Source organism: Mytilus edulis, chromosome 4, assembly GCF_963676685.1.
Source record: "Mytilus edulis chromosome 4, xbMytEdul2.2, whole genome shotgun sequence".
Classification (NCBI taxonomy): domain Eukaryota; kingdom Metazoa; phylum Mollusca; class Bivalvia; order Mytilida; family Mytilidae; genus Mytilus; species Mytilus edulis.
Genome location: NC_092347.1, coordinates 34,761,973 through 34,786,115, shown reverse-complemented (window position 1 = coordinate 34,786,115; position 24,143 = coordinate 34,761,973). Strand labels below are relative to the sequence as shown.

The window sequence follows — 24,143 nt, the reverse complement described above, 5'->3', positions numbered from 1 at the left end:
ATCTACTGGATTTTATTTCTTAAAATACTTTCTAATAGTATTGACCTAATTTAAATGCCCTATTTTTTTAAAGTTCACAAAACTTTTTTGTTAACTATCAAAATCATTTAACCTATTTATATCTGAATTATAATATCTACAAATAACCATTTCACAGGTAGATTTTAATATATATTGATTGATCAAAGTAACGTCAAGGTAAACTTCAAACAGTAAATAGAAAACAAATGTAAGTGTAAGGTAAAAAGTTAATATATTTCAATATCACAGTATTTTACAAAAATAAAAAAATGAATATTTTTTTTTAGAAAATTGCAATCAATGAAAGAACTTTATGTGAAATATTATGATGAAATTTGAATCTAGTTTCTGACTACACATTAGTAATATCTATGGGTATATTTAACAGAAATAAATACTTGACGCTTGTTTGAATAGTAATCAATGAAATATTTGGATCTGTTATGAAATTTTATGATGAAATTTGAAAACAGTATCTGACCAAAAGTAAGATCTATTTTTAAATGTTTAAAATTTTTAACTAGCATATATTCACTTATCATAACAATGCAACTAAAACAAGTAATTTTCTTAATTTTGGGTTAAAGGTAAGACTTTTTCAAATTTAATCATTTTTTGAAATAAATCAACATTTTGTTTAATCAATACAAATTCAAAATAACCACAGTTGCAAAATTTGATGATGTTATTTGTATAATGATCCTAAAATATCACATAATTTATAAAGTTCCAATCATTGACTATCTGATTATCTATACAACTTTTTTTTAATTTCCAGATTTAAAAAAAAAAAGCAATACATAATATTTACGTAAACATTCTATAAAAAGCTATCATTTGTGAATGAATTTTGAGGACAACATGGCAACGCAGTCATATTCTTTAACGAGTTTACCGGATGAAGTTTTAGTGAAGATACTTTCATACATTTCACAGTATGAACTGATTTATACCATACAACACATCAATACAGACATGCACCAATTAATTTATGCACCATTACTATGGAAATCTATCAACAGCATACAAGATCTTATTGAGGAGGAAGATGATAATACAAATTTTAAAATGTTTTTACGAACAATATTGCTGTACGTTGAGGAAATAAATATTGATATTGATATCGATCTGGATTTGTTCTTTACAATTCTTACTAACGATGAGAATATGATTTTACATAACTTGAGAAAAGCAGAACTTCATTTTGTTATCAATTGTCCCAAAGAACTTGAGAAGACCGTGTTATATTTACCTAACATAAGAGAAATTAAAGTGATACTTTCCACTGCATACACTGATCGACTTCCTCAGTGTATTAGAGTTTTGTCTTCTTTGTCAAAATTAGAAAAGTTGACACTCATTCGTCGAGGTAAAAGTCTATTTTACCAAAAACCCTATTTGAAAGGTGTGACCAAAGAATTGTACAATCTAATAGTAAATCATCCTGGGCTCCACTTGTTTTCTATAGCAGGTCAAAGATTCTTCCGCTCCACTTTTAAAACACTGCTAACAACATGCAAAGACTTTGAATGTATAAAGCTGTACAACTGTACCTTAAAAATGGCTGATGGAATTGTGATGCCTTTAAAAACATCATTAAAATCATTTATATCAATAGATTGCAAGATAGATGATAACTTGGTGAAATATCTGACTACAAGTTGTCAAAATCTGAAAAAAATCTCCTTTGATCAATGCAGACCATCAATGATCAATATTTACAACTTATTGAAGATAATTGTCCCTTATTAGAAGACCTTAATCTTAATCAACGAAACCCTGATATGCATATATCATTACCACCTGAGACCTCAATATCAGATGATGGTTTAGAAATTATTAATGTGAGTGATTCAGGTATTATGAGTATTGCCAAAAATTGTCCAATGCTTTTAGTTTTGGAAACCCAGGGATGTTCAAAAGTTACAGAAGATTCAGTAGAATGCATTGCATCGAAATGTAAATGGCTTCGAAAAGCGAATTTCAGCCATTGCAAATACATACGTTTTCAAAGTATAAACTATTTAATTAGGAAATGTAGTTATTTGGAAAAGTTAGATCTTAAATTATGCAGCGATAATCAACATGAACAGACAGACAGTGTATATGAAAATCAAATAAATCCAAATCAAGTCCAAGATTTAAATGAAAACATTATAAGTTTAACTCATAATAAACAAAAGGATGGTTCAAAAATAAGGACTGTGTTGTCATCAATTGAAAGTGTTAATGTTAGAAGAACCCATCCATTGTCAGAATTATATCTAAACTCAGCAAACATTGTTGATGAAACAGTATTTTTTATAGCAAACATCTGTTTAGATCTGCGAACTTTAAACTTGAATAATAACCCGCAAATTACTGATATAGCAATAACTACATTGATGCAAAACTGTAAATGTTTACAAGTCTTACATCTATCTGGAAGCATAAACCAAACGTGTAACTTAACGGATGATTCTCTTTTATCAATTTCTAAATATGGAGAATATTTAAAAGTTCTAACAATAACCGGTAACAAACAAATCACCATAGAAGGAATAAAAGAGATCATCTGTTCATGTAATAGTTTGAAGCAGATTGATTTCACAATTGGAAGCATTGTCAAAGTTTTGGAAACTCAAGTCACAAGTTTTATTGACAAATATGACCAAAAACGTATCTTCATGAGGACAGGAAGAGGCATGGGCCATGAATGTCAAGTTTATGCTATGAATCCAGACTTTTACGATGTTCAACTCTATATAAATAGACTACATTCAAGATTTACTATCTAAGAAATAAATATCATTCTAAAACATATATTTCAGGTCTGAATGAATCCAAATATGGTTTTTTTTCAAGGATCATCTTGGATCATCTGACATTAGTGTGAACAATGTCTATTATGTAATAAAACAAAATACATACAGTTTTAATAAATACACATACATAACAATGTGGATTCAGAAACAATTAAATAATGCTTAAATATATATGAAAAAATAACAATTCTCTGTAAAATGTGAACTTGGAATTTTTGTTTAACCATTGAGTGGAGTAGATATCAAAAGATTAAAAGAGAAAATATGATTTCCCAATATTGTGGTTTAAATGAAACAGAAAATGAATCCCACAACTTTTTCTACCTCAAACTTGATGTCTTGATTTTAAAATACTGTTTATAATCATATTGCAGAACTTTTAATAACGAAGATAAAAAAGTTAATAAAAATGTGATCTTTGCCTCAATTAATGCATTTTGTCGATGCATGATGCATTCATAAAAATGTCCAAAGTACCATGACAACAGAACTCTATAACTGTAAAGTTACAACACCACTATACAATTAAAAGTTTGAATTCTATTTTTATTGTGTTCTTGTATGTTAATTAGTGCAATTGAATATTTTATTACATGATTTATATTCATGTAAAAAGTAAGAAGATACCGAGGGGGATAATCAACCGTCCACCAGTGCATCATTAACATGTCATGGAACAAAGACAACAAGAAGAAAAAAACATCCTATTCAGTCCACAAGACAATACACACATGTATGTGCTTAAATATTCATCTGAATAAAAAAATATTACATCTTTTTAGTATCTTTTTTCAACCTTTATCCTGACAGGTGTAGAAAATAAACGGGTGTCTTCTATTCCGTCCGCAATTTCAGGGTGTAAATGTTCATTTGAAATACATAACTTAATCTCTTTCCTAGAACACATTTACAAATTGACACATTGAATCCTCCATAAAAGTTTACCATAGAACAGAGCATATATATGTAAGTGTGATGGACTTTTTACACATTCATATATTTCAAGGTATCAAGTTTTTATTTGTGAAAATAATGTATGGTTGTTATATTCCAATAATTTGCAAGTATGGCTAGTACACGTTTTTATTTAGGGCTAGCTGAGGCCCACTTTGGGTACAGGATTTTATCACTGCATTGAAGACCCCTTGGTGGCCTTTTGCTGTTATCTGCTCTTTGATCAGGTTGTTGTCTCTTTGACATATTCCTTATTTCCATTCTCAATTTTACTTTATATTTATAGATTATCGTTGATCATCTCAACGAGATTTATTTTCTCGCTTGAGCTGGGACGGCGAAAGCAAGAAAGGCAATCGAGTTGAGATGATCAATGGTCAATTTCATGTCAATTTCTTTAGCAACGCCACATGCCTGCTTAGTTTCTAGCGATAATTTTCCATCTCAAGCGAGTAGCATGATATGAAAATTATCACAAAAAAAGATCAAAGGAAAAATGCACAAAATAGCGATAATATAAAATATCTTTATCATCACAGAATAAAATATTCAAATACCTGTTGTAAAAACACTTCACCATGTTGCTTCACTGAAAGTTTCAAAGCTTCCCATTGATCATCAGACAACAACAGTAATATCTGAACCTCTTTATCAGAACAAGTAACCATAGCAACACTGGTTCCATCATCTATTATCAAACTGGAAATAAAAATAACTATCAACATTAAGATATTAAAATTCTTAGCTATGTTATAGATCATGCTTGCAGTATCTGACAGTTTATTTCTAGTTTGGGTTTATATCATTTCAGAAATTATAAAACAAACACAACTAAAAATGTACCCGTTTTCAAAAAGGTGATGCAATCAACATTATAGAAATCTTCCTTTTGTATATACATCACAAGTGAAACAAAATATATAATTTTGATATCGTCAGCAGTTGAGTAGATAAAACTTCAAACAGGCAGAATGAAGTCTCATACTAAAACCTTTGTTGGAATTGGCATTATTAGTGATAGGACAGACAGAAACATGAAGATAAGAAGAAGAAAGAACCATTTTTACTGCTCGTAAACTAATATACCCATTCTTGCATTTGAGAAAACAGTACTTCATATATGAATTCATGTGGAAACAGACAACAGAAAATGGATAAACATTTGATTTACCTAACTAATTTAAAGCTATTGAATATGTAAAAGCTAAGAACATAATCCTATTTATGAATCAATGTGAAGCACATGCATATTTGATGCAAACAGGGTTTTGTTAAATTAATTGAAAATGTTTGAAAGAGTTTACCTTTCAATTTGTTAATTTATTTATCATTGCCATTTTGCTTAGTTTCTTTTGTCAACTTTTTTGACATCAGACTCAGGCTCAGACTTTGCGAATAATCTTCAATAATTGACGGATCACTAGAAACTTAAAGAAGAAGAAGAAAACTTATTTTTATTGTGTTTATTGCTGTATGTTTCTTTATCCTTCATTGGCTAGAGGTATAGGGGAGGGTTGAGATCTCATTTTTCATGTTTAACCCCACCACATGTTTGTGTCTGTCCCACGTCTGGAGCCTCTGGACTTATTTTTGTATGTTTTAAAATTTTAGTTCAATTATATGCTTTTGAGTTTAGTATAACATACATTTTCACTGAACTAGTACACAACTTATTTAGGGGGCAGCTGAGGCATGCCTCCTGGTATGGATTTTCTCGCTGCATTGAAGATCCATTGGTGGACTTCAGCTGTTATCTGCTCTTAGGTCAGGTTGTTGTCTCTGGCATATTCCCCATTTCAATTCTCAACTTATCACTTGCTTGGTACCAATAAACACTTTGTTTGTAGTACAAGACATGAGACAGAAATGTGTCACAGATGGACGGACATAAGGAGAAATACCCATCTTTAAGGGTATAATTTTAATAATCAGCTGTGTACTTTTGTAACTATCTACTTGTACATTGAATCAAACCCCATGAATTGCATTGGATTGTATTATAATATAAAGAGGAGCTTTATGTTTTGTTTTTCCTAATACATGTAATATGGGGCTTCAGAAAGGAACCTCGCTTAGGTCATGTTTCAAATTGCCTCAGGTCATGACCAGGTCATTATTTTATTGGAGTTTTTACCAATTATACTCCTTAATAACTTTGAAATGAATTACCTCATTCTAGCAACAAATTTAAACTCCTCAGAGTGACATAAGTTGTTGCCACATCGATCTACAATAACACCACCACACATCTGACAGCAACATTTCAATGATATCTTGACAACCTTTTGAACAAAACAGACACAGGAGAACTGCAGTATTGAATTATCTCCCCAAACATCTGCTAAAAAACCTAAATTGTACTGTTCAGTAGGAGGTTGACTGTCATTACATTCTTCTGAGGTTCCTGCTTTTCTATAAGATAAAATTAAGTCATCTGAAATACTTGGCATACATGGTACATAGCACGCAAATGTTGTCATTTTTAATTCATTTATATTTTTGTTATCAGATAAGAGTTAATTCAGAAAAAAATATATTTAAGTTGCATAGAACTTGAATCTTTTTTGTATTGGTGAGTTGAAATTGTATGTTTATATATGCAAAGTAACATGCAATTGTATGGATGATTGCCATTAGAAAATTGTGCCTTCCAATCCCAAATATTGTTGCATTTGGAAAAATCTCAGTCTATATTTTTATCTACAAACATTATGTCTCATAAGAACATATAAAGTTTTATCTCCCACCCCTTAAAAGGATAAGAATTTTTAATTTTGTTTTTCGTGAGCTTTCTTCTTGAGGTTTACAACAAATCTACTTTTGCCATATCAAGAACAGTTAAACATTAAGTTTTAGATTACTGCAAATTCCGAAATTATTGCGTGCATTTATTATTGCGATTAAGTCATTTTAGACTAAAATGCGATTTTAATTTTCGCGACATTCAAAATTAAAGAACCTTAGTGAGCACGCTCACATACCCCACGTCCCCACATTGTCATTGGAGAAATTAAATAAGTATAAGAAAAAAAAATTGTATAAGAAAAATTATTGAATAATAATTTCCTGTTAATATACACATCTACATAGTATGTCCTTATTATCTACAAAATTTCATGAAATTCTGTTGTGTGTTTTCAGAGGAGTTGAGATGACAAACTGTTGCAGAAGTACATTGAAGCAAATAAGTTCAAAGGGGCGTAACTCCTAGAAATAAAATTGAATCGTAATTTCTGTCGATATGCACAACTACATAGTATGTCCTTATTATCTGAAAAGGTTTCATGAAATTCTGTTGTGTAGTTTCAGAGGAGTTGCGATGACGAACTGTTGCAGTAGTACATTGAAGCAAATAAGTTCAAAGGGGCGTAACTCCTAGAAATAAAATTGAATCGTAATTTCCTGTCGCTATGCACAACTACATATGTCCTTTTCATATAAAAAGATGTCGTGAAATTCTGTTGTGTGGTTTGAGAGGAGTTGCGATGACAAACTGTTGCAGTAGTACATTAAAGTAAATAAGTTCAAAGGGGCGTAACTCCTAGAAAAAAAATTGAATCGCAATTTCCTGTCGATATGCACAACTACATAGTATGTCCTTATTATCTGAAAAGGTTTTGTGAAATTCTGTTGTGTGGTTTGAGAGGAGTTGCGATGACAAGAAACAGGACTGATGGACGGACGGACGGACGGACAGACAGACTGACGGACGGGTCAAAAACATTATACCCTCCGCAACTTCCTTGCGTGGGGTATAATAATCCTGTTTGCTTCATATAAAAAAAATTAAAATGTGATTTCGCAATAATAAAAACATCACAATAATTTCTGAATTATAGTACATGGAAAAAAATTACTTCTTTCCTTTATTACCTTGTTGTCAATTCTGACCATTTCTGATGCAGTACAGTTAGTGATGATACAATACTGAACTGACAATACACAACACCCTTCCTTGAAACTCTTCTCTCTATTTGCTCCATGTACACAACAGTTCCAGGAACCAGTCCCAGTGGATAGGTTATGTTGTCAAGTTTAAGAAATACAGATATTTCTCTTTCTGATTTCATACACTTTATCTGAAGCTGTATCTGCCAGTTATCAAGAGTTGATATTCCATTATCTATAAATAAAAATAGCAAATAACATGTAAGTGGGTGTTAAGGTGGTACCCAAAACTTTCACTAAAATAAATTTGGCTCGTTTAATTTTCATAAAATTTTGTCAAAGTATTTATTTTGACACTTAAAATATAAAAATTTAAAAAACACAATGTAATTAAAACGTTAAGCTTACTTTACAGAGTTATCTCCCTGTAGTGTTAGGTACCACCTTAACTGAATTATTTGTATGATGATTAGTATTGAGTTTTTCAATCGATTGATATAGTCGGATGTTTGGTTTTGTCAGTTTTAATGCAACTAGGTATTTAACATTATCAATGATCCATGAATATAGAGTAATAATCAAATCAGTCATAAGAAAGGATCCTTTCATCATGCTCATCATGAAAACCAATGATGATGATGGATGGCTGTTTAAGATGGTACCTAACACTACAGGGAGATAACTCTGTAAAGTCAGCTAAACGTTTTAATTACGTTGTGTGGTAAAGGGAATATAATGCTTCTCAGTGATCAAAATTGGTGTTTATCAAACTGCTATATGTCCAGTGTAATTTTTCTGATAAAATGGTTGGTTCAAAATTGTTGAAATTTTTATATTTTTGTTAAATGGTCAAAGTAAAACTTAGTCAAAATATTATTAAAATTAAACGAGCCAAATTAATTTTAGTGAAAGTGTTAGGTACCACCTTAACATCCAAAAGCAAATTAAATGCATTCTTTGCTCTTACTCATAGATGCCTCATACTTAACAAACAATTGTCCCAAAAAATGTTTTTTCCCCCAAGGAAGGCAATTTTTTTTTTAATTTTAATTTTAAGTGGGTGGTTGTATTTGAAATATCAAAATGCAAAGGAAGTGTTGTTTTAATTTGTTTTAATTTCTGTTGGTGGTGGGGGTTAAAAAAAAAAGTGCCGTCCCTTAGTGGGGAGGAGACATTGTATCTTCTGGAGCAGCCCTTAATGCATTAAATTATATACCTGATGTAAGATGTTTGTTGTTAAATTTCAGTCTTTTAAGAACTAGACCAACATCATCAGGCTCGTGATGAACTCTTCTCACAATTGTGCCCAATATACTAACATAATCTTTACAATGTCTGTAAAAAACAAGAATGTGTCCCTAGTACACCGATCCCCATCCACACTATCATTTTCTATGTTCAATGGACTGTGAAAATGGGGGGAAATGTCTAATTTGGCATTAAAATTAGAAAGATCATATCATAAGGAACATGTGTACTAAGTTTCAAGTTGATTGGACTTCAACTTCATCAAAAACTACCTCAACCAAAAACTTTAACCTGAAGCAGGACATACGGATGGACGAACAGACTGATGCACAGACCAGAAAACCTAATGCCCATAAATTGGGCATAATAAAAAAACATTACAATATTGCCAATTCGTTATCATTTGTGAGATAACAATATTCCTGCATTTTGAAGGTACAGTTGAATCAAAAATTCAAATGTGTAGTCTACAGACATGTATGCAGACTTTGGCAAACAACGAAATCAAACTTTGAAGTTTTCTTTTATCCACGAAAAATTAGCACTCATGAATATGAATTAACATCAGTACCATAGCTAAAAGAATGGTGAAATATGTCTATGCATCAAACAAAATAATTCTTCATAGTCATATGAAAAAGTCATAAAGATGCAACAAAATAATTGTCCATGGCACATCTAAATATGTATATTATAATTAGCATCCATGACATATTGTAGAATTAATGAAAAATCCAGTGGTCAAAAAGAAATTTAGCCATTTTTGTTATAAATTGTTTTTTTTTCCAATCATTTAATCAAATCATTTCAAGCAGAATATATTTTTATACCTGTCAGTTAGGATATGTTCTATACTTTCAACCCTTCCTTCCAACCAGCTTACAGCATTACTATTCTGAAATAAACAGAAATGTTTAACTGATCTTTAAAATCAAGCCATTATTCATGTTATTATGACAGTAAGGCTTTAGAAAGAGCAGAGGTTATGAAAACTATTTTCAATTTCAAAAAACTAAATTCATAAACTGTTAAAATGAAATATGCACATGTATCTTTACTATGACATCTGATGTAAAATGTAAAACTACAGAAAACAGGCTATCATTTCAACTTGGAATTATTTTTAGTTATGGAATTTGCATAATTTCTTGTGCTTGTTATTTTTAATGAATTCCATGTTTATAATGTTGTGAGTGGTGCATAACACTTTCCATACAATTGATTTTGTATAGATAATGTTGGGACTGCACAATTCATTCTATTGAAAATGTGCTATCTTCTTTGTAATAGAAAGTGTTGTGTGCCGCACAGAACATTAAAATACAGAATAAACATGGAATTTATCAAAAACTTCTAGTACAAGAAATTATGCAAGTTCCATAAATAAAAATAATTCCAAATTGAAATAATAGCCTGTTAGAAGCATAATGGGTCCATAAGCAGTTGTGATTAACCTAGATTTGTAGAAGAAGAAATAGAATCAAGTAATTAATACAAAGACTGGTAAGTAATGATCTGCTAATTAGGTCAAATGACGTTGTTCAGAAACAAAATAGAAATCAGTAAATTCCAGTCTCATGAAAGATGTGCAGATCCATAAGACCTTAGACCATTAGGCACAAAAAAGAGGATTTCCCCATTTCAATTTGGCAAATGGTAGACATATTGTTTAATAATATTATCCGTCAAGTTTCCTATTTACTGAAGATATCAAAATTTAATAGAAAAGTGGTAAAAGATTGCATCATAAGTTTTTGGTGTACATAATCTACTAAATTATGATTAGCAGGTTCATGCGATGGAAAATTCTTACTGGCAACCCAATGGTTGTTCCAATTTCAGTCTTTCAAAATTTGCGAAATGTGGGACATATAGTTCAAAATATCTTCAAGAAACTGAATTTTGACTTATTTGTGCTGTGTTTGATTTCAATAATGAAAAAAAAATAATCTTATTTTAGATGTTCTTATCAAATAGATATGGGTGAAACTAGTTTAGAAAGATACAGGAGCACCTAACTTCATAGCCTGTTTTTGCTGTGGTTCCTGTTGCTCAATGTTTAGTTATCTATGTGTAACTTTTTATATTGTGTGTTAGTTTGTCATTTTTCTTTTGACCAAAGTGTTGTTGTCATTCTTCTTAAAATTCCATGTTAGTATTTCTTTTTTCTTTTGTTTGTCAAAAAGAGGTTAAGTATTGAATGGTCTTGGATCTAAACTATTCCTACCTGATCATGAAATTCTCTTTCAACTATAAAATCATCTGGCAACACATAACACAGGTTGTCACCAGCTTTCTTTGCAGACTGCTTTAGTTGCCATGGTAACTTTCTTCTTTCTTTCATAACACCATCAAAACCAACAAACTTATACAAACATCCACTTTGTATGACATTATAATATTTGACATTGGAGTTCTCAAATAATATTAGCTGACATTTTGCACAAGACAGTTGTTTTACTTCAACATTAACATCTTTTTCAAGGTCATTCTGAGTTTGGGAAGTCAAACATTTCTCTTCTAGCATGTCTTCTCTTTGATGTAAATGGTCACATATATGAGCAATAAACAATAATCTGGCTTTGATTTTGTTATTGTCATTCATATGCAAAGACTCCTTATGATTAACATACAGCCAGTGAATATCAGAAACTTTTAATTTATTATCTTTTTTGTCTTTTACAGAATTTTGAAATGTGCAATGGTTGCAGCTGATTGAATATTTAGGCTTGTGTATCAAAATTACATCTGATAAACTGAAAACCAAATACTTTATATGCAATTCTTTAGATTTGTTTGTCACAATATTGTCCTTTGTTTTTATATTCGTGAAATTTCCTAGAAGAAATCTCTCCTTGACAACAGTGAATTTTGTTATGGCAACCAAGCAGCCACTGTGATGTGGATGGAGATGTGGACATTTGAACTTCGACCTCAGTGTTTGATAGCACATGCAACACTCAGCTGTACATTCATGGTATTGTTCATGGTCTGTTTGAGTTTCCATGACTACACAGTCTATACACCCAGTTTGATCTCTAAGCTGAACTTTTCCAGATCTAGAGCTTGTATGAATTTCTCCTATTATTATCTGGAATAAGAAGAAAATAAAATATGAACTTCAATTTATTTTTTTAACCCATATTCAAGGGGTATACCAAATTTAATATAAACCTGTGAACAGTAAATCAGATTAAAAACACTATGATCAGTCAAATGAGGCTAATTATAGGGAGAGTTAATCCTTTCTTATTCAGGAATACAGTTTGGACTACTACAGCAGCCAAGAGTCTGTTATTTCAGTTTCAAAGAGCAAAGAAGAAAATCTGTTCGTTGAAGATACTGTAAACAGATGCATTGCAAAAAGTGATAGTCATGAATATTTTATGGTTTTATCTCACAACACTACACGGATTACACGTTCATATTTTTGTCAATTCAAAATTGTCCTGCATATCAATTTATAGGGTGATTCAAATATGAGGTCATTGAGACATTTATACTACAGTTTAAAATTGTCTTGATATCTATTTCAACAGTGAACACTTTTCATGTGACAATTATATAGAGAATATCATATGGCTTTTTCAATATCGCATCCGCATCAACCCGAGACACCAATATAATCCTAAGAGCTCTGCTCAAGGGATTATATTGGTTGAGGGTTGATACAGTGTGTGATATTGAACTAGATGTGTCAAAGTGACACGAATGGCCCCATCCCAAAAAGTTGAAAAATCAGCAATTTCAATAACACATGTGGACACAAAATCTGTATAACTGTGATTTTCAATAATTTATCAAAGTCCAAAGCCCGTAATTTCAGCAAAAATTAGCAGAGCAGAACCAAACTTAAACTTGATCTGTAACTCATCGTGAGTAACTCACATACCAAAAATCAGCCCTATATCTGAAATTGTTTAGAAAAAAAGTCTGTATAATTGTGATTTTCAACAATTTATCAAAGTCCAAAGCCTGTAATTTTGGCAAAAATTAGTGGAGCGGAACAAAACTTAAACTTGATCTGTAACTCATCATGGTTAACTCACATACCAAAAATCAGCCCAATATCTGAAGTCGTTTAGAAAAAAACTCTGTATAATGGTTTGTTGCGGAATGACGGAATGACGGAATTTCGGAATTACGGAAATACGTTGTGGGGCCATAAAAAGCCGTATCATATACACTTTATTATATACATATACCTCAAGTTGATGTTTTTATGTGACATGAGGTCATACAGATAAGGAGGTTTGAAATGACGTCATACAGATTAGGAATTTGATAAAGCCTTTGCAACAGTGACTGCAATTGATGACGTGACGTCATACAGATTAAAGGTGTGATAAAGCTTTTGCAACCGTGCTGATATCGATATCATCACGGGTGACTGATACAGCACGCTTGCCATTGATTGTATTATACATAGAATTTATCTGTATTTACTACTAAGTATATAATAAAAGAAAATATTGAATGATATACGCTTAAATCATGTATATGGAAATATTGATGAGGAGGAGTGTCAGAAAACAATTTATTTGAATATTGAAATATAATATTTGAATTTTTAAAAGTACTAGACCTTACAAGCAATACTACAGTACTCAAGAAGAAGTTGCCATCCCTAGTACTTTCAAACAATTCATGAAATATAGTAACAATTTTATATTAACCTGTTGTACAGCTCCTTGTTGTATGACATAATTCCAATAAAGGACATGGTTCCAATCTTTACTCCCATCATGCTTTGCTATAGCTATATCATTCATTTTGTCGTCTGCATCATGAATGTCAACCTCAATCACTTGCGGAAAACTGTTTTTATATTCTGTCTGAGCAAAAAGATATTTCTGTTTAGTTTGGTCAGTAATTACTGAATTTTCATTTTTATGTGTGAAATTCCAATTTTCCTTGTTTTCCTGGGTAAAGGTAAAACCATGAATTAAATAATTCAATGGAATGCAATTTTCTATTTTTTTGTATGCATACTTGAGAAAAACCATGAAATCAAATATTCATGAAAGCACAAATTATCCATAACCCAAGAAAATAAATGATCAATAGTATAACAAAGAGACTATAAGAAGTTGAAATCTCATCATCTACTAATAAGAGAATCAACATAAATAAATGTCTGTTTATAAGTTAAATGTGATGGGGAGTAAAAGTCAATGATACAGCAATAAGTAAACCAGGTTAGAAAATTACAAGTTGTTATATTACTTGTGTGAAAAATATATATTGCAAAACAAAAATTACTTGTAAACTTTCTCATGTCTTATTTTAACTGCCAAATTTCAAATATAATGAAAATATTTGAGAGTATTTTCTTATAAACACTCTTCTATCAACTGTCTTAATACTCACTTTATCTGAAATGAAACAACATGTAGTAGTCAAAACTTCTTGTAAATGATTTCTGGTCAAAAAATTGTTTACTGAACACAGGTCTGATATAACAGGTAGGAATTCTCCAAATCTGAAAGAAAATAGCGCATCTAAGAATTATTTTTAAAATATTTTATGCATTTGAAAAAAAATAAAAAAATTACTGCATTCATTCTGTTACAATGTCTTCTGTTGAAAGTCATTAATATCACAAATAATTGAAGTCCTGATTTAAAAAATAGTTAGTTTTTGATATTTTTTCAGAACATAGATAATTTCTTTTAAGAAACTGTCAAGTTTTAGTTTTTATATGGTTCTGTAATGATGACACATCAATACCTTTACAGCATTAAGAATTACAAAAAGGTTATAAAATTTAAAGTAACCTAAATTTTACAATTATAAATATTTCATCAAATCTGTAAAATAAAAAAAATGACTTTTTCTATCAAAACTGTGTCTGATGAAACATACCTTTCATTTGAATAGTTGGTGAATTTCTGTCTCAAATGAAGCATAACATCCATCACAAAAGTAAAACCATTCAAACTATATTGTTTTTTCCACAAGCAAGCTTGAATAGATTTAGGAATCCTTACATTCTGAAAGTCAAATTTTGTAACAAAGTTTAAACTATGAGGTTTTGAATAAACATTATACATTGGACATACTTTGATCATTAACTTATAAATTCATTCATTTTGTGTATGAGCTGACTTGTCTTTTTAATGACTCTAAAATTATGTATGTTCATGAGGCCATCAGCAAATATCCATTTAAAGGTTTTACTTTTACCTGGATGATGTTTGCATCCACAACTCCCTCACTTGTGTGGAGTGCACTACAACATGTCCATAGAAGCAATATTATTCACTTGAATTTGACAAGCCCTTATTTCACAAATAGATTTAAGGATGTGCATAGGTGAAATAAAAAAGAAATAAAATTTAAAATTGATACTTTAAGTCAGAAGAGCATTAGTAAAAATAAGCTAAAAATATTGATAGCTAGGTTAATGGAGCTACTTTTTCGAGATATTTAATTTTTTAAAAAATGGCAGAAAAAAATCAGACTCAGACTTTTACCTTATTTTGGTATTATTTTGGTCTAATTCAATTATAATTTTCTATCATACCTCTGCAGAAAGATTTGTAGTAGAAAACTGGAGAATCTTGTTACAGCTAGACAAACAACCAACTATTCTGATTTTTTCATCCTAAAAAAATAGACTTTAATTATTATGAATATTTATATGTGGTGTTAATGTCAATAAATAAACAACTACACAAATCAAGCAACCAACAATTTAATTTCAAACATGTTACAGTGACTTGACTGTTAGTGTTGCTATTCACCAATTGCAACTCATTCAAAATTTAGACCCAATTGCAATTTGTTTTATTAAATCAAATTGTTCAACTGGTCAAAAGTGCAAAGTGATAAAATAAATCATACTTACAATCCTATAAGTCTGTAACTCCACTGTATTGATGTAATTCCTAAATCAGTCTATCAATCTGTATAGTTATATTATTGCCATTACCATACTAAAGGTGAACTGTTTTATTTTGAATTGCTATAAAAATGTCAAAACTAAGCTTTTATAGAGTTTTTCTTTCGAAAAGTATTCTATATTTATAAGTATCACACATTATGTGAATAAAAACATTTCATATTCAGTAAAATATGTATGAAATAACAATATGCTTCCTTGGGGAGATAACCTAAAATACTATTCTTTTGAATAAAGACTTTTTGAAACCAAAAAGCGATTATCTCCCCTTCCTACAAACATATTGCAATTTCAAATATTTTACTGAATATGAAATGTTTTTATTCACATAGTGTGTGATTCTTATAAATATAGAATACTTTTCGAAAGAAAAACTCTATAAAAGCTTAGTTTTGACATTTTTATAGCAATTCAAAATAAAACAGTTCACCTTTAGTATGGTAATGGCAATAATATAACTATACAGATTGATAGACTGATTTAGGAAATACATCAATACAGTGGAGTTACAGACTTATAGGATTGTAAGTATGATTTATTTTATCACTTTGCACTTTCACATTTTGGCTGAACAGTTTGTTCAAATTTTTGACCAGTTGAACAATTTGATTTAATAAAACAAATTGCAATTGGGTCAAAATTTTGAATGAGTTGCAATTGGTGAATAGCAACACTAACAGTCAAGTCACTGTAATTCAAATCAACCCATAATAGAAGGTGCAAATCTTCAATCTGTTTGCAATCAAGGCGTGTTTTTTGTTGGATGTATTTCCCTTTGTATCCATCTGATGAGTTCAGTTCATTCTTATATATACTGTTACACCACTGCCCCAGAATAGGGGAAGATCGGGATCCCGCTAACATGTTTAACCCCGCAACATTTTGTATGTATGTGCCTATCCCAAGTCAGGAGCCTGTAATTCAGTGTTTGTGGTTTGTTGCTGTGTTACATATTAGTTTTTCGAAAAAAAAATTGTACAAAAATTAGGTTGTTCATTTTTTCCTTTGAATTGTTTTACATTTGTCATTTCCGGCCTTTTATAGCTGACTATGGGCCCAGGGGTATGGACTTTGCTTATTGTTGAAGGTCGTACTGTGGCCTATAGTTGTTAATTTCTGTATCATTTTGGTCTTCTTATTTATATGTAAAGTTTAAACAGCAGTCAACGACATATAATCATTGTGGGACAGAAGGACATAAATCAAAGAGCTGATAGCTCTGAGGTGGAAGAAGGTGAATAAAAGGTAACTTGAATTACCATAAAAACAGCCCCACTAACCCAGCCTGCTTTGTTCCATTATCATTATGACATATTTTTTTTCTTCAAACAAGAGTGTGTCATAAGTACATTGATTTCCCATCCGTACAATCATTTTCTATGTTCAGTGGACCGTGAAAATTAGGTAAAATCTTTAATTTGGCAGAAAAATTAGAAAGATCATATCATAAGGAACACATGTGTACTAAGTTTCAAGTTGATTGGATTTCAACTTCATCAAAAACTGCCTCAACCATAAACTTTAACCTGAAGCAGGACGGACTGACAGACCAGAAAACATAATGCCCATAAATGGGGCATAAAAATAGTAAGACTTGTTACATACCTGCCAACATTTGAAAGTTCCCATGGTGGTTTTTAGTGCGCGACAACAATTTTAAAGGTTACAATTTTTAGCGAAGTATTTTGCACAATCTGGATTGTCTAGAAAAAGTGTCATATTTGTAAGATGAGCTTACATGCCTTTTTTTTAAGTCTGTTTGCATGATTCTAGTTATTAAATCAGTAGAAAAGATGAACATGTAGCTAGCAGACCAGGGTTTATTTTCTTGTGTAAGAATATATGATGCTTGTTGATATTTCCAATTTTGAATTATGCACAAAGATGAACCTTTTACAGGTTGGGAACAACACTCCAAATGAGGGGTAACCCTCATTGGAAGAACATAACAACCCACTGTAAAAAATGAGCACCTTTATATTCATATTATTTGATGAAACTTTCCCCAAGAACTATGCATCTATCAAGTATTAAATGGTCAAAACATGTCAAAAGAACTTTGTGATGTTTCTAAACTTATACCTTCTTTATTAATTTGACCCCTCGTTTAGAAAAGTTGTTCCAAATATAATGAATTTTCCCACTTTTGAGTTAAAAATCTTAAAAAATTTCTTTCTTTTTTTTTCAACAGTAAAATGACCCCTTGTTTTAGGGGCAGTCCTTCATTTGAGGGACACCACTCATAATGGGGGGGGGGGGGGGGGTCCCAACCTGTTTGTTGGTCTTTGTGAAAAAAAGAATAGTACATTGTGCTTTAAATGATTTAATTGAATACAAAAATAACGTATTATGTCAATAAATTAGTGAAAAACTACTATTCAGTATTATCTTTATGGTAGTACTGCATCATTGAATTTTGTATATCAGCCATGCTTTTATCTTTAAGCTGTGTAAGAACCCTCTTTGCAGATGAAAATTCACCTGCGGCAGTGTCATGTTCACGATTTTACAAGATGAAAACAACAAAGTTCAAAATCTAGCATGTTAGAATAATCTTCAGAGAAAACGTTTTTGATTGGCTTATTAATTTGATCATGAGAAACACAGAATTTGATTGGCTGAACACGATTGTTTTACCTTTGGAACAAAATAAGGAACAGATGATTTTCACTAAATCGTGTTTGAGAGTTTTTTTAACGATTTTTAATATTTTTTAATAAATGCAAGGACGTACTGTGGATTCATTTATTTTCGTGGGTATCAATTTTCGTGGATAGAGAAAAAAAGACGTTTCGTGGTATACGTAAATTCGTGGATCGCTGATTACAAAAAAGAGATAAGTTCAGATACGTCATTCGTGGATTTCTTTTTGATTTAGGAGATCATATAACCTCTTTGGTTTGATCAATAATAAAACAAACAAAAAAGAAGGAATTTCTTTGAAAAAGTTTTGAATTGTCAAAATCCTCACTTGGTCATTCTAGGTTAAAGTGTTCATTCAAAACTTCTATTACAATAATGGACAAAGACAAATAATTATTCGTTTGTTTTACAGTTTATAAATTCTTGTCGAAATTCTATAAGGCATTCAAAACTTTATGATTAAAAGCTCATTTCAATAATTACGATATAATAAACAGTCATATAAGTAAAAGGTGTGAAAATAAATGTTCCTGTCATAAACAATATTACCAGCGGGCAATATCCCCGTACTTAATCCTATTGATTTTTAATCACTAGTAAACCAAATTATGACACGGTAATTAACAACTTGCAGTTATTTTCCATGAACAGTTTTAGTCAATTTTAAAAAGTAAATTATCACTGATATTCGATTTATTTATTATTGATTTAATTAAAATACTTGTATCTTTTCATTTCTTGTGAAGAAAAAACAATTTGTATTTTTTTCTATAAAAAAAACCACGTGTTATGTTACAATGTTTATCGCTAGTCAACACTATATACTAGAACTGCATAACATAACCATAACAAACATCCGACTCCATACACATTTCTAGGGATTATTCTTCGTTGAATTCTTAAATTCGTCGTTCGCTGTGACCCACGAAACCCACGAAAATTGGTATACCACGAATAAAAATGAATCCACAGTATTATAAAACGTCCTTGATAAGAGTGAAGAGAATGAACACAGGGCAAACGTACTATAGGGTCGGAAGAACTCAGGACGAACAGACAAAGGGCGAACATGTAAACAGGGCGAGTCGACCCGATCCAAATTCATGCATGCGTACTACAAATATCTACATTAAAAACATCCGGTTACAAGTAAACAAACAATGTTCATGTAGATGAGATGAAATCTAATAATTTACATAAATAAAAGAGTACATATTTACGATAGTGATTGTTTTTCAATCCTAATTTACAAATAAAAAGATTCAGATGCTTAATCATGTGTAAAAATCGGTGTCAAGAATCGGAAGTTGTTATGAAATTGTAATGCACAGAAACGGATGCGGCATACAGAGGTTGTAACAGTTGTAAAGTCGGCACCATAGGTCTTCAGAAGACTTGAAGTCTTCTTCCACCAAAAATCCATTGAGGGATCAGACAAACAATGATTCTGTGGAGTGGTTAAGGACCAGTAGAGAAAACAAAACTGGGAAGGAAGGATAAAAGGAAGAATAGACAAATGAAAATACAAACTGATTTCATTTAATATCTCTCCTTTTTAAAAGCCAGTGGTATAATTACTGTTTATCAATTATTTTATCTGTACCTTTTCAGATTTTTGTAGGTGTGCATTGTAAACCATAATCTTGGTTCCAAGTCTCAGACTGACATAAGTCACAGGAATGTAGGATAAATATAACCTGTAAAAAACAAAATAGAGCTATCTTAATGTAGAGAATTTTAAACTATAAAACTCATAGCTGAATGCATATTTTGTAGTTTCAGAAGTAGGTAAAACATGTTTGAATAGTTTTTGAAAGTTAATTGTACAAAAAAAATGACTATCACAATCCTTGACATCCCAACAAAAGTCTCTGTATAACGGATAGACACATGCATAATGTACTTCTCAATCATAACCATTAGAGTAAATACCCAAGAATAGGTCTTGCATCTGTTCAACAGAAGTATTTTTTTTACCTAGTACACATTTTTGTTCAGGGGCCAGCTGAAGCCCATCTCTGAGTGAGGGATTTTTTCTCTGTGATAATTACCAACTGATGGCCTTGGAATGTTTTCTGCTCTTTGGGCATGTTGTTGTCTCTTTGACACATTCCCTGTATTCATATGGGATGTTAATGAACTAATGCACATACCTGATCTTCTGATCCAGTTCAAATATACCTAAGTAAGCATGTTCATCACTTGTGATCACACCTTGATAAGAAATGTGATTGTTTTCTACTATTTTATCTGTAGCTCTGTAGTCTTTTTTATCTATTGATACTTCAGTTATACCTGCTTTTGACATCCAGTCCTACAGTAAAGCAAATTGATAAAAATAAGCAGTTAAATTATCATTGTCAATATATCATATTTCTTTAGATTCAAAACAAACCGGACATATATATAATACAGTTAATTGCTATTAGTTAGTATTGCAATGTGCATTGTGTTTAAATGTAATATCAGTATTTAGTTGTATTATAATCTTAAATCAATCCTATTTCTATCTTATTTTTGAGATATAGTTTTTCAAATGTGACGTCATTTTCGTGCTGTTTCAGAAATTCAAATGTCTGCATGACGTTATTGTTGTGCCTTTTTACTACTTAGTATGTGACGTCATTTTATGACTTTTTGCGTTGAGGCCTGGACCAAGTCAGGTGTGTCTATTTTCCGTGTTGGTCTTCAATGTATTATGTATTTGGGTTTTGTTTTCTGTAATTAGTTAAGACGGCAGTTTTATCATGTAAATCTTTTATATTCATTTGATAAAATTTACTGTTTGCAATAGCATAAATTGTTCTAAATAATAAGGATGTTATTATCACAAGCAGAAAACCCTAGTCCTATTTGGCACAACCTTTTTCAACTTTTAAACCTCAGAGCTGTACAACTTTGTACCTTTTTTTGACTTTCGAACTTTTATATCTGGGCGTCACTAGTGAGTCTTGTGTGAACGAGGTGCGGTTTTGATGTATTGAATTTTAAACCTGATGCCTTTTGTTATCTATTATTCATGTTTTTCTTTGCCTAATACATTCTCCTATTTATTTGTATTGAAGTCCTGTATTATTATGTTGTCATTTTGATGTTATATTTAACAATGCCATTAAAGTGCGAGGTTTGGCATGCCACAAAACCAGGTTCAACCCACCATTTTTTTCTTTAAAAATGTCCTGTACCAAGTCGGGAAAATGGCCATTGTTATATCATAGTTCGTTTCTGTGCGTGTAACATTTTTACGTTGTGTTTCCGTTGTGTCGTTTGTTTTCTCCTATTTTTGAATGTGAATTCACATTACTATAAAACGTGTCACGGTACTTTTCTATCCCAAATTTATGTATTTGGTTTTGATGTTATATTGGTTATTCTCATCGGATGTTGTCTAATGCTTAGTCCGTTGCTGTGTGTGTTACATTTTAATGTTGTGTCGTTGTTCTCCTCTAATATTTAATGCGTTTCCCTCAGTTTTAGTTTGTTACCCCGATTTTGTTTTTTGTCCATAGATTTATGAGTTTTGAACAGCGGTATACTACTGTTGCCTTTATTTTTCTTTGCCTGTCATTGAATCATACCAAAGTAAAACTTTGAAGCAAAGAAAACTTTTGACACAATAGCATATTTGCTCCATACTGTACTTGGGCTATATAAGTATTTTAGTAACTTATAAGTGCCTAAAGCTAATAGATATCCAAACACACTGTTCTTCCCTAAAGTTGTTATTCTTTTTTTATAAAACTGTTAAACAGGTTTCACAATTTATTAATAAGCAAGTATGTTTTCATTCTGATTTGTGCATAAAAATACTGAATACATAAAAATATAATGCAGTTTTACATCACCTACTATAAAAAGAAACAATAACTTATCTATGAATCAAATTATGCAGCTTGGACAAGTAGTACAGAAAAAAAATTATCCATTGATATTTCTATTTATTTCATCTTATGTTCATTTACTGCAGAAATGTTTCACATACCTTCAATGACAGTATATTGCTTCTTTCTGGTGTAGGACAATACACAATACTATTTTTAGATGGAACAAATAATCTCACAGGATGGCCAGCACCCTACAAAAAGTAAAGGAAGAAAGTTTAAACTTGTAATGTAATAATTGCTTAAGATATGCTCATTTTTATAAAAGTGGTGTTTGTTGGTAAAAAAATGCAGTGTCTGATACAATTTAAATATTATGATAGGACATACTTTTTATTTGCATATGTTAGATGGGATCAAAGAGGATTTTTTTTTTGCACATAGTATCCAAACTGATAGCTGCGGAACCGTAGTTCTTAGGTCCTTATGTTATTTTTTGACTAGAGCTACGGATTTTTCCTATTTCAAAACGTTCGGAATTGCGACCCAGGTTCAGGTCGCACTTATTTCTCAAAAAAATATTGTTTACAGTGAGATGCTTATAGGTGTTACTGTAAAATTTTACCTATAGCTCAACCTGTTATTAAAATTGTCAACACAATAGGGACATTTAAATTGACCAGTTGGTATTGTTAGATTTAAAATATACCTTAATTCTACCTGTACAGATTTTTATTCACCTAACCCAAAGTTTCAGCATGCTTTTTTCCTGAAGATTTTCTTACCTAGGATTATTCTATTAAAAATTGATAGGGAAGAAAATAGTTTTGGTTTTCATTGTTTTAAATCCCTGATATATATGATTTATCTATTTTTTACCTAAAATTCTAAATCAGTAAAAGATTAAAATAAATATGTATTAATTTGTTTGAAAATTTAAACTGTTTTTACACCAAAATGCTTCTTTAAAATTCTAACCCTTATACATAGTATTGTCCAGCTGCCAGTGAAACAAGAAATAGCTGCTCAGGTGTTTACAGTTTAAATTTTCAGAGGGATATGTTGTTCTTTTCTTCACATGACCCTTCAAGATTCTCATTTTGGATTATTATTTGCAATATTTTAAATCTTTTGGTGTCATTGTGTGTACAATATTGGATTTATTTTATTTGAATTCACTACTCAGACTTTTTATAGCAATTTTGCTTCTTAAAATGTGATGTGTTTCTTTCAAGATTTTATTGTCATGAAGGACATCAAGGAGGAAATAATTCATTCAAACCGTTTTGTGGGGCTTACATATGATGTTGTACATATAAAATTCAAAATAATTTTGGAGTATACCTTGATGTGTTTTTTATTTGAAATCTATTACAATATTAGTGGGAGTTTTGTGCATGAAATGCTGTGTTCACTAAAGGAAATTCAATTTTTCATACGATGGGATTTAGTTATGTCAAAGATTTAAAAATTTCAAAACTGGAATTCAAGTAGGAGATATAGTGTGAGTTCATCCAACATGTTTCTGTGGCTTTAAATGTGATTTTTGAAATATTCATTATTAATTTTGGGATCTATTACAAATTTAAGATGATTCCCTATTTAAATGGGATCTTGGAAATGAAATAAAATGTTGAAGTAATGCAGTGGATATAGTCTAATCTAGTGATAAAGTGAAAAAAAAGTAAAATATTCTAAAATATTCCTAACGTGAGGAAATGTTTTAAAGTGAATGTGAAATTGGAAATAGTCATTATAAAGTTTTGAATCAAATATTGTTTGATTTGGAAATTATTATAGGAAATAAAATAAAATGTTGAAGTAATGCAGTGGATATAGTCTAATCTAGTGATAAAGTGA

At 30.8% G+C, this 24,143-nt stretch overlaps 1 protein-coding gene across 1 annotated transcript in view; it reads right to left on the bottom strand.

Annotated features, from left to right (window-relative positions):
- The window catches only part of LOC139519553 (CST complex subunit CTC1-like), a 43,516-nt gene that overhangs the window by 3,365 nt on the left and 16,008 nt on the right, over nucleotides 1–24,143 (bottom strand). The window contains exons 10-22 of the mRNA XM_071311721.1: nucleotides 22,445–22,537; nucleotides 20,616–20,776; nucleotides 20,066–20,159; nucleotides 15,442–15,522; nucleotides 14,781–14,908; nucleotides 14,286–14,397; nucleotides 13,592–13,750; nucleotides 11,143–12,006; nucleotides 9,746–9,810; nucleotides 8,884–9,002; nucleotides 7,653–7,902; nucleotides 5,949–6,191; nucleotides 4,337–4,478 (exon numbers count right to left, since the gene is read on the bottom strand). Of these exons, the coding sequence (XP_071167822.1) occupies nucleotides 4,337–4,478; nucleotides 5,949–6,191; nucleotides 7,653–7,902; nucleotides 8,884–9,002; nucleotides 9,746–9,810; nucleotides 11,143–12,006; nucleotides 13,592–13,750; nucleotides 14,286–14,397; nucleotides 14,781–14,908; nucleotides 15,442–15,522; nucleotides 20,066–20,159; nucleotides 20,616–20,776; nucleotides 22,445–22,537 (2,511 nt within the window). The remainder of the gene's footprint in view (nucleotides 1–4,336; nucleotides 4,479–5,948; nucleotides 6,192–7,652; nucleotides 7,903–8,883; nucleotides 9,003–9,745; nucleotides 9,811–11,142; nucleotides 12,007–13,591; nucleotides 13,751–14,285; nucleotides 14,398–14,780; nucleotides 14,909–15,441; nucleotides 15,523–20,065; nucleotides 20,160–20,615; nucleotides 20,777–22,444; nucleotides 22,538–24,143) is intronic.